General features: G+C 37.7%; 1 protein-coding gene across 1 annotated transcript; it reads right to left on the bottom strand.

Annotated features, from left to right (window-relative positions):
• Nucleotides 1-10,079: 10,079 nt before the first annotated feature.
• On the bottom strand, nucleotides 10,080-11,844 carry HS3ST1 (heparan sulfate-glucosamine 3-sulfotransferase 1). Its single transcript, XM_075499176.1, has one exon. The coding sequence runs from the start codon at nucleotides 11,736-11,738 to the stop codon at nucleotides 10,779-10,781; it is 960 nt and encodes a 319-aa protein (XP_075355291.1). The 5' UTR covers nucleotides 11,739-11,844; the 3' UTR covers nucleotides 10,080-10,778.
• Nucleotides 11,845-12,402: the final 558 nt, after the last annotated feature.

Here is a 12,402-nt window from a genome sequence, read left to right on the forward strand (position 1 = left end):
CAGTAACTAAAAACTGAAATGTGCTTATTTGGGTGGAGAGGATATTATGAGACATGAGTTGTTTTCATGAACATTTGGAGTCTAGCTAATTTCTACATGATTTCTTGTTCTTTGAAAGATATCTGGCTCTACCCAAGTCCGCTATGGAATTTTAAAGATTATCTTTTGCTGTCATACACTTTGGCTAGTTTAAGAAGGATGGCTAAATAACCTTGTCATTCGTTTCTGGGACTAGGGAGGGAAGACTTTAGTCTCATTTTAATGAAGTCCTTTACACCATTTCAGAAGTGCAGAGGGATTACGGAACAACTACAGATAATTTTTGTTTTCTTCAAGTCCCCTTTCCAACAATGAAAAGTATATAATAACAAAGTGTGTTGGCTTTAATGAACCTGTGTTGATTTAAATGAGTTGACAGTTTGGTTTAGCATCTTGAAAAGTCTAGTGTATGTTTAATGTCTGTGTATTTTATTTGATTATTTGGGCTTGTTCCATTATTTCACTTCCTATAATGCTAAATTCCTGTGATATGACTGCAATTGTTCCATAGAAAGTAGAGCTGAGGTGGGTCCCCCCTGCCCTCCGATTGGTTTTCTTTTTAACTTCTGCCTAAGGAGAAAGCAAAACTTCAGAAAAGGTTCAGCTAAGCTACAGACAGCTTACCACTGGAGATGGCAAGCTTATCACTGGAGATGGCATATACAGAAAAATTATAGTCTCTACACTGAAATGAACTTCCTTTAAGTGTTAGGTGTCACTTCTTAAAGATCAGAAGATTTTACTTTCATCACTTCAGTTTGTAGATATTTAAAATGTAGCATTTTTTCTCCAGTTGTGGACTCCATGTTTTTGTTTGTTTGTTTTTTTCAGAAGGTAGAGCCCATATCCCTGTGACAATATTTACAAAGCCTTCAGGAGGCTATCAGAGTCACAGTATTCAAGCCCTTACAAAGAATCTGGTACTTATGAATGTGCTTTTGAGAATCCCAGTGGTTACCTTTCTGCATTTCCAGATACATAAATACCTTTAAAAATATGGCTCTTACCTGCCAACTTCTCACGAAGCAAATTTACAATGTATCTATTTCTGACTAATATACTGTTGAAAAGCATTGATTTAAAATGCTTATTCTTTTTCTTTCTTTTTGGGACCATTGATTCATTCCTCAGCATTTCCATTTTCAGAGCAAGGTAAATTGATACTGCATGGTTTACCATGTAGGGCTCTGATGGATGTGCTTAAAAATAAGTTCCTGTTTTACCTACACATTAAAGTTTTCACTGTCCTTATTAAGGGTAGAGGTTTGCACTTGGTTTCCTCAAAAACATTGACTTGTCTGTTTTTTTGTATGACTTTTAAACATAACTTGAATGTCATTCTCCACTGTAACACTGGTTGCATTTCAGGGGTCTTATAAAATACTTGGAAGGAATTGTATTATATAGGTATAAATTATTATCACTGAACTGTAGATATTTCATAGTAGTGATTGTGACACTGTTACTTTGAAAGATGTTTAGTCAAGTAATGGCATATCTGCCATAGCATTAGAAATTAGTATACTGTATTCAAAAATCAAATGTGCTGAATGTAGCCATTAACTGAATAATGCATAAAAGCAAATCTGATTCCTTAAAATACTTGAGTGATGTATGCCACTGATGGGACATGGAGGAATTGACTCGAGCACCTAGGTGTTGTTCTACTACGGTGACTTCAGTGAGACTGGGAATTTCTGGTTTTAACTCTGAATCCACCAACTCTACCAGTTTTGTAGAACTGTCAGTATCACTCTGTTTGTAGCAGAAACCAGAGTTGTACAGATACATTTGTCTGTAGAGTTTTTTAGATACATTCTCCACTTGCCAAGTTAAGAACAAGTTTTCAGAAATTGATTTGACAGATAAGAAAGGGAAATTTATCAGGGTTATTAATGGTATTTAAAATATTCTAAGTAGAATTCTCCTCTCAGAGGTATAAAGCAAGCCTAACATTAAACATAGTAGAAACTACATGTTCACCAGCAAGAGGAAAAGGTAGCCTTCCTGTTCTCTCAGTACTTCAGAAGATATGATTGCATACTATAGTTTATGTCTGTGGACATATAGTATTGTCTCCCTTTCCTCAGATGATTGTATGGAGGGCACTAGGTTTAATCAGTGTATCTGAGAGCAGGAGGAGGTAACAATCCTGCTTATTAGAAAAAGATTTTCCCAATTATTAGAATTTGGGTTAAACACGATCAGGAATTGTATATCATTTTAGATTAGGAAAGACATTTTTTGGTCATTCTTTTTCTGGTTGATTGCACCCATCATGTATTTAACTATAAATACGAAGCTGTGGCACAGATCCCTTGTGAAATTGGCTAAGGCTGGTACTAAAGGTGTCTCCTTCAAAAACAAGAATTATCTTAGACCCTCTACCCTTTGTTGGCAGACAGACAAAGAAGTTAAGGATTTAATGGAAAAGTAAATGGAACCCTCTGAGACATGAACATTTTGAGAGCTGTGGGGAATTCTGCACCTTCACTGTTGCAGCATCCTCACAGACAGGTTTGGGGGTCATTTACCACCCACTCCTCCTCACCTAGAGTGTTTGAATACTATTAAGTCTAACATCAGTAAAGAGGTAAAAATGAGCTCTGGGCATTCATTCCATTTAAATGTTTTTATCAAGAGCATTTGTCAGTTCACAGGTTGGTCTGAACTAGAAGATTCAGTGGATGAAGATAGGTCATGCTGCAATGTACACACCAGGGCTGTAGTGTGACAGCACAAAGCATTCAGTGGCAAAATTCGTATCAACCCCCACAGTGGCCACAGCATGCCACTTCTCTAGTTGTCTCTGCATGACCTGTGCTTTAAAGCAAGTGTATTAAAAAATACATCAGTTCCCTGATCCAATTCACAGGGTAACTGCCCACAAAGTTGTACCAGTCCTAAGGCAGTACAAATTGAGGGCAGGAATATCTCAAAGTGCTGTAATACCTGAAGACTTCTGTAGTTTAATCGGTTAATTTTTGGTGGCAGTGTTGAAATGAAAGGCTGTCTTACACTCAGGTCTGCTCAGGGTTGCTTGTGTTTGCAGAACCGCATGATGACTTGAACCAGGGACCTGATGCAGCTGAAAAAACAGGTTTTGTTTGGGTTCTTTTTCAGCTGAATCCACTCCTGTTCTGGCACAGCTCTGACCAGCTTTGGCCAGATTAAGCAGTATCTCTGAGTGTTGAACCGTGGCTTGTATCTGCTGAAATCACATTCTGAATCACTGCTTTGGGGAAAAAGAAATTTAGGGGCATCATCCCCCAGCAAGGAGTTATTACTAGACAATCAAACATAAGAGATGATGGCCTGTCTGCCAAAGAAATGGCCACAATTGTAAAGAGCTGAGGTCCTCCAGCTAGTAGGAACAATGCCAAAGCTGTCTCCTGAATAAGGTAATGAAGAGTTTAGCAGCAATCTCAGTGTAATGTATTCCTGCTGTCTGCAGTGGGCACACTGTCCTCCCAGCTGGTTCAGCATAACTGTTTATAAGGCAAGCAGTGATGTAGGTGGAGAAGAGAGCTGATTCTAAGCCACTTTCTCCTTTATGTTTAAATTGTTATTTCCAGTATACTCACAGCTAAACAGACCAATTCAAGGCTAGTAACCTGGGGCACAGGGGAAGAAAAAGCATCTTTTGGTGACAGATGAGAGGCGGTAAAACTCTCATGCTTGTGATAAGGTGGAGGGAACATACCAGAACTCTGCAAGTCCCCAGAGGCTGTGACACCATTTTACCCTTGCTCTGAGAACAGGAAAGGCTTTCCTTTTCACTTTCCTGAGCTGTCAATCCCTGTTCAACTTCATGAGCAGTTAATTCACTTGCTAAAATCCATTTTTCATGCATTGCCCTATTTGTAAGGGATAGTAAATCCTTTCCTTTATTTACCATGATTGAAATTTAACTTTCTTCCATAAGACTGCAGAAAAAAAGTTCTTGTATGTGTCACAAAAAGGAGCATTTGAGGCAGTTCAACTTTTACATTATTTTCTTTTCAGTTTATGAATGTCTGAGCATTAGCTGACTCAAGTTTATTAAGTATGAAAAAACAGCACTAGGATTTTAACATCATTTGATATTAAATAATTAACCTAGAAAACTAATGCCAACATCATAAAACATCATATGCATGATATTCAATATACAGCTATATTCAATAATAAATATCTTATGGAATTCATATAACTGAAGCCCACACAAGAATAAGGAAGCTGCCAAAAGTAGTATCATATTGAGTTGGCTTAGTCAGCAAGAAACCAACTGGTCCACAGATGCTCTTTTTTTCTATGAGAAAATATCCTCTTTTGCAAGTCTCCTGTCTGCAAAATGTTTAATATGAACTCTTCTCCTCCTGCAGGCTGTAAATCATTTATTCATCAAACCCTTTTATTTGTAGCAGATGGAAAACTTAGTACAGATTTAAAAACAAAAAAGGGGAAGATTAGACACTTAGGTGAATAATAAGTCTAATTGCATTATACTGCACTGACTATTAAAAAAGGCCTTAAGGCATGGGAATCAACTGATACTCAGATGGATTTGGGTGTCTTTTCTCTCTTTGGGTGGCACAGACAAGAACTGGGCAAGAAGCTGTTTTTCCTAAGAGTGCTTGTTCATCATACGTAAGGATGTGAACATAGGGAATGAGGCTATGATAAGATGTTCCCCTGTATCCAGTGTTCCCTTACTATCCACTTCCAGTGTCCTTGTCTATTCATGTGGCTGTCTAGCCCTGGTCCCAGCCGGTGTGACGGTCAAGATGGACTAGGTGCTCTGTTTCTGCAGAGTGTGTCCTTTTTTCCCTCTGTTATTCCCCTTGCATAGGAACACACATGTTCAGGCAAGAAAATGGTACGACACTAAAATACACAAGACATGGTATGGTTCCAATTCCTTGTCTTCCAGCACATGCACATTTACATTACCTTTGGGTTAGCTACATTTCAGTAAACTTTTGTTATCTGACTATATAACACAACTTGCATTCCTGCTCTTTGTACTTTACATAAAGTCACAAGGGGAAAAAAGACTCCATTCCTACATGGATCAAGAGAATGGTTCTCAGACTGTTTCCATTTCTTCAAAAGAAATACTGCTAACATTTGTAGTATGGGTAAAAGTCTCATAATATTGCCAATAACATAACTGCTATTCTAGCAACAAGAAAAATATGTTCCTTTGATTATACATTTCTATTTACCAAATGCATTAGATAACTACTTGCATGTGACGGTGTGACGATAGTTCCTCCTGTAATGCAATGACACAGACAAAATAAGTTGAATTTTATTCAATTAAAGTTTAAAATATATCAGAGCAAACATACACAAAGTATGTTTTGGACTCCATCATGCTGTGATTTCCCATTCATTTGAACATTATTCTATAAAAATACTATCAGATCATGGATCTATTTTCTTGTAGAGTGTTAATATAATAGTTAATTATAGGACAGATGTGATACAGCAGCATACTGGAGAGGAAAGAGGAATTTCACAAAATTCAGTAATAGGAGATGCCCTGAGAAGTCTGTCTGGTGTAAGAAATATGGCAAGAACTCTTCCTTTTGTAACTGAGTGTTGTCTGGACTGAACTGTGCTGAGTCCTGGAAGATGGCCCGATCATTATTGTTGAAATACTGCTGTCTGATTGATTGAAAACCAAGGAGGGGAGGGCATGTTAGTTGCTCTGCTGTTTTACTGTGAATGCATACATGTTCCTGTTTCTGTAACCCTCACCCAAATTAAGTAAAGAAGATTTTTGCCATTCACTTCAGAACAGTTCTTTGGTCAAACCAATGTGCCTTCATAATTGAAGCTATGTGTCTGAGTTGTATTACAATTTATTTTTATACTAAGGGATCCCTCATGCACCTGCTGTTTGGAGTCTGGCTCTTAAACTGTGTTTTGGCAGAGCATAATGTCAATAGCAAGTAAAAAGATGATGTCATTATGAGAGGATTATTGACTTGGAAGTTAATTGAAGACATTGCTTTCACAGACAACGCAAAGTAATATCCAAGCCAAAAATTTCACATCCCTTATCATTAAAAAAGTGTTCTCAGACCAATGAGACCAGCTGTTCCTATGCATCCAGCTGCTCCCCACCCTGAGTTGCATATTTTATATATCCCAGAAGGCGTTTAAAATCTACAGCATCACTGTTGAGTTTATTGCACTATTAACTTAAAAACTGCATCAACTGTTGTGTGGTAGTTAAGTAGAAAATTTACTGTGGATGGGTTATTGTTGCAAGAACAGACAGTACTGCTCTCCTTTGCTAATAGTCTAGGAAACATAAATGCAAATTCATTTATTTTTGGTAAGCAAAATATTAATAAAAGTTTTTTTCACTCATAAGATATTTGCATGACTTCCATCTCTAACTGGCCTTTCCAATGCAATTGCAAAATGAAGGAATTAACATTGAACATACAATCTTTCCAGCATAACTGGGCACTAAGGCAGGTCATATAAATAAAAGTTACTGGGTTAAGAATGAGAAAATAATGATGTTACGGCTGTAGGGGCACATACTTGCAGCTATTTCAGCTGGTGTATACATAGTAGCAAGTTCAACACACTTTGCTGATGTATGTTCATTTAATACTTCTGCCTTATTGTACTTTTTATTACTGTATCAGAAAACATCTACTAATATACTCCTGCAAAACTTAATTCACAATGTGAGCTAATTTAGGACTTTCAAGTCACAGACTTCGAAGAAGAGAAAGGAGAAGGGATATTCCTCTGAGAAGTAGTTTTGTTGTACAGCCTCTTACTTGTGGGGCGCATGTGTGAACTTTCTTAAATATCTGGTCAGCCATGCTAGATAAAGCAGAAGAAAGATACATGGAAATATGCCTTACCCCATCTTATTTCTCTTTAGACATTTGAAATCTGTGTGGATGACAACAGGGAAAGAGGATCCTGGCTTTCAGCAGAAACTGTGTCTGAAAATGAACATAGACGAGGAAACATGAAATGATCAGCTTTGAGCCCCAAAGTAATGAAGTTTTCATCTAAAGTATTCTGTGGTGGTGAGTCCACACACTCATCAATGAGTGTAGCACTACCATATTCCCAATGCAAATAGGCTCAAGCAAGATTAAAAAAAGAATGGATTTTTTTTCTGAAATGTTCCAAAACAATGTTGCTTTATTCAAGCACAGTATTATTTCACCTACAACATCAGGAAAAAGGTACAAGGAACAGCAAAGCACATGTAAAAGGATCATACAGCACCAACAGTAGATGTAGCAATATTCTTGATGAAGTAATAATTTTTGTGGTTTGTTTTTTTTTTCTCCTAGGAGACTTCTTTCCTTTTCCATACTCTTTCAGCAGTGTTCATGGGATAATCATTATAGTTTAAACTTTGTCCTCTGCAGATACGATATCTGGCTTTCAAAGACTCACACTAATCGGTGTTGTGAAACAAAGGGCAAGACGTAGTCCTGCAGTGCCACCCTGATTAATGACTTCATCGGCATTCTTCTTGTACTCAAGGGGAGTGGTAGGCTTTGAATTGGACACTGAATTCTCATAAAGTCCTGTATTTATTTTATATTTGCAAAAGTGATCACAGACTTGGTTAGCTGCCCTGAGGAAACAGGCCTCTGGAGCAACACCCAAGTGGTTGTACTTTAAACCCGAGATGGTAGCGTTTTACAGGAATAAATACCTGTATTGAGTAACACTGGAACGGTATTTTCAGGGATTTTTTTTTTCTTTCATGAATAGATATGGCATGACTTCAAAGCTCACTATTAGTGTTTCTACAGTCCCAATCGGAATGTGCTTCAGCCTCTTTCTTTCATTCTCTCTTCACTTTCTTCTGTTGGCTTTTCTTGTTTAGCACTTCTTTAGAAATAGTCTAGCAAATATATTTAAATACAGTAATGCATGTGTGGAAAGTGAATGTTGCTCTTGTTAAACTGAAAATTCACACTCAGAATCATAGTTTTAAGTATTGTAACTCTTGAACTTATGGCATCTATGGCAGGTAAATATTACCATTATTATTAGTGTGGGTGTGATTTATTGTCCATCACATCATAGCTACCACACAGGTAGCTGTGCAACCTCCAGGATAAGGTATCGTACAATCATGCCATCCCTGCACAAGGTGTACACATTCGGTATGACATACTGTCTGTGGGCCCCTTTGAACCTAGGGTCTAGAGCATGAGTCATGTGAGCTTCTGGTTCAGGATGTCCCCCTGAAGTGGTCACTTCACCTCCTGATCCTACAGAGAACATGCTATGAGGTCCTAGCACTAACACAGTAATAGTGACCCAATGCTTCATGCTCTACTTCTCTTTCTACAGAGACAAGCCATATTGGGCAGGGGGGGAACATGTGCATGCGTTCTGCTTAGTGACAGGCAAGATACTGGTATCAAGCAGCATTATACATCTAAAAGTATTCTCAGTACTGACATCAGGTGTCAATATTTCTCTGGCATTCACAATTCAACACTTATGCCCTATGCTGCCCTGCATGACCTGCTGCAGGTGAACTTGATGCAACCCTGCCTTCTTGTACTCCTCCGGCTCCTAGTCACATACCCTGGTAGTATTTTTCCTTTCCCAGCAAAAAGTTGGTGAATGTGGTGGGCTTAGTCTGGGACTGTAGGGAGGCACTAGTGAAGGTGGGACTATACTAAGGTGGGAAGCCTTTCGTCTGGGCCAAAATCTCTTAGGTCCAGATGGCTCCTTCAGAGATCACATTAGCAAGGAAATGGGATAATGAGTGTAGAAAAAAATATTGCCTCACCATACACAAAACCCTTTGAATTTCTCTTTTCTAAAACTTTCATAGGAGCATGATGGTACTATAATCCTGTTATTTTTGGCATCTGCCTCATGTAAGATTTGACATTATTGCACAAGAAACCTTCCCTCCTTGTTGTATATTCTGGGTCAGAAATGGACCACGCAGGCACAACCCAGCAGCAAAAAACAGCTTTCCAATCAATCCACTAGGCTACATCTACATTCTTAAGTAACATTTAACTAGAATCTAAACAGAATTGAACCATAAATTCTGGTTTTCCAAACTAGAAACTGATGAACAAAAGAGAAAGGAAAGATACAATTCAGAAAATATTTTATTGAGTACAATACCATTTCATTGGAGGCTTTCATCAAAGGTCTACTTTATAAAACACCACCAACCTCTCTGAGGTTGAATACAGCTTGGGCAGGTGCACAAGGAGCGGGAGAGAGAGGGGCAGCATCTGCAAATTTTCATGCAAGCAGCATAATATGGGATATTTGCATCCAGACAGTACCTTGTCATAGTGCCCAAGTTTGCACCATCTCACCAGAAAAAAATTAATGAATCTACATTTAAATTTTATAAAGGATGATAACAATCAGTTACAAGTTCAAATTTACAGGGTGTTGCCACTGCACATTCAATGGCTAAACTCAAGATTATAAAATGAAAATTAGGAGCTCAGAGTGAAAGTACCATAGTAAGCCTTGTGTGGAAACAGGATTAACTCTAACTCCAGAAATAGATAGCTAACAAGACATCAAAACTACTGTAGACAAGGAGAGCTGTAATTTTTACCAATGTACTAACATCTAACTTCCATTTTTAGCAGATGGAAGACCATAAAAGTTCCTGGAATCGGGGTTAATCCCACAACACACAAATCTAATCAAGACTTGGCATCATGGTTCTTGGAAGGAGATGAAATGAACAGTAGTCCATGGGCAATTTTCAGTTGCATGAAGCACCTGCTCAACTCATAGAAATGAGCCCTAAATGGAGTACAAGTGTGGTAATATTTATATGAATGAAGTTGCTGCTTATTGGAATGTAGACCAACTAATTTTTCTGGTGTAAGTGTTGTTTTCAGTGATGGCAAAGCATAAATGTGCTATAAAATGTAGGAACAATCATAAGCAACCTTGAAAACATCCCTATATTGCTTAAATTCTTCTCTCAACCCTCCTTCTTTATGAAGTATATATACATTCAGAGACTGCAGGAAGCTTTCAGGTTGGCCATATTTCTGCAGCTAACTCTGGATTTTATAAGCTGGTCCCCACAGAATCTTTAAAACTCTGCCATGAAACCTGCACTGTACTGCCAAAGAATTTGAGGGGCACTTGTTATAACAGTAAATATGAAGGTAAGTACAGCAGTTAATACGTCATATTGCACAGAGACTTCCATTGTCCTTTGGGTATGCCTGTCCCAACATGTGTAAGTACCACCACTTCATCAGGAAATAATTTTATAAAACAGGATGGAACAATTGCTAACCACAACAATATTTTCAAATGAAAAACAAATTATTAAACCACATTTTAAAGCAAAAAAAATGGAAATGTGAAGTTTAGCATATTCATTAGCAATTAGAGGAGAAAGTCCAGAAGAGTCCAGAAAGGACAAAGTATTCAAATAATTCTGAAGAGTTCTGTTGAAATGAATTTCTTATTTATTAAAAAGACAACACATTCTCAAGAGAGCGTTTTCTGCAGTGAAATAATTTAGTTTCTTCATAAAGACACATCATACACAATGTTAACAACCATGAAAAACAATACAAAATGCTTTCAAATTTAACAAGTAGAAAAATATAACTAGTATATATGGCAATTGTGAATCTAATACTGTACAGAAGTATTTATGGATTTTACAAATAAATTATAGCTTAAATGCCCTTTTAAAAATTTTTAAATATACACTGGAACATAGGTTCTGAAGCTTACCACTAACTTGCCACAAATGAGTGCCAGTCAAATGTTCTGCCCACAAGCTCAAAAAATTTCTTGTTGGGTTCATGGAAATATTCATGTAGTTTCTCGAGTAACCAGGTATCTACTTGTGGGTGTGCTCGTCCTTTTGACTCATGTAAACAACGCTCTCTACCACTGTCCCTTAGGCAGTAGAAGCCTTTAGTTTTATTGAAATAAAAGTTTGAAGCATTTATCTGTGGCGACAACTTCAAAAATCTCTCTACCTTCTCTATTTCTGGGAAGGGATCTTTGATTAGTTTATCCCCATCTACAATGTGGATACGATCAAGAGGAAAATACTTCAGCCAGTTTTGCATGTGAATGTAGTATAAGCTTCTGTTTATTGCCCTGTAGTCCACATTGAGTTCACCATCTTTAATCAGGAATTGTTCAATGGATGGATACGGCTTGTGCTTCTGCATGTGATTATAGAACACTTGGGTGTAATCTGATAGTACTCTCTCACTTGGGTCTCTTAAAATAAGGAGTAGTCTCATTGATTGGTTCATGTTATAAACTCTTTCAGGCACTTTAGGTGATGTGAAATATGCTGGAGTTTTTTCCACGGTGATCTGATGGGGATAAGAGAATGGCATTTGATTAATATACCATTGCAATCCATTTCTGTAATGATCTTCCCAGTCAAAGAAGTGAACTTCAGTTTCTGCTGCCGCAATATCTGGATGGAGACTCAACATCTCTAACAAAGCTCTTGTTCCACCTTTTCTCACTCCAATAATGATAGTCTGTGGCAGCTGCCGGCATGATCCGTTAGAATGAATGTTTTCCTTGAAGTCATTTTTTTGAGATGTTTTCTTTAAAAGCTCTCTCTGAACAGACTGCGAAGTCTCAGCCTTCGAATTTATAGCCGGTGTGGAAGGCACTATCTGAGGTTGAACAATAAGCAACACAGCTCCCAGCAGAAAAGCTGCCATGACAGAAGTTCTTAGTCTGGTTTCACTCAGGCAGGTAATGGGGCATAGAGTGATTTCCACCGAGAACAACCTTTAAAAGTTGTTTTTGTTTTGCTGAGTGAACGTGTATTTCTCAAACAGAAACTTTGCTGAAAGAGGGAAAAAGAGAAAGAAAAGCAGCACATTATTTTATATTCGGACATATCACTACTACAGCCACACTGCAAGTATCTTTTGCTTTTCACAACTGAACAAACTTCTTTAACTTTCCCAACTCTAGGCTCATAGATCATTTGGTATAATTAAATTCTTTTAAAGACAGGCACATACAATAACGCCATGAGAAAATGATTTCCAGTCATCAGGAGACATGAACATTCTGAATCTCTCTTGCCTACAAGATTCATCTGGAGTTTTTTTTTTTTTTTTAAATCTGATTTCATTGGAGTTGAACCACAATCCCATGAGAATTAAGTGCTTTTTTTTTTTTATCTGCAAGAATAGGTTTATCTTCCTTTTTATGTTTTGTTTCTAAAAGGTGTGGACTGGACCAAAAGAGCATTCCTAAAAGCTGAGGGTCTTGTAGGAAGTCTGGGAATTATAGTCTCCTAAAGGACCATGGGACAGCAACCTTAGAAGTGAAGCCTCCTGGGAAAAAGGCTCACACAATATAGATAGAGCTGCC

The sequence above is a fragment of the Mycteria americana genome, chromosome 4 (genome assembly GCF_035582795.1).
Source record: "Mycteria americana isolate JAX WOST 10 ecotype Jacksonville Zoo and Gardens chromosome 4, USCA_MyAme_1.0, whole genome shotgun sequence".
In the NCBI taxonomy this organism is placed as follows: Eukaryota; Metazoa; Chordata; class Aves; order Ciconiiformes; family Ciconiidae; genus Mycteria; species Mycteria americana.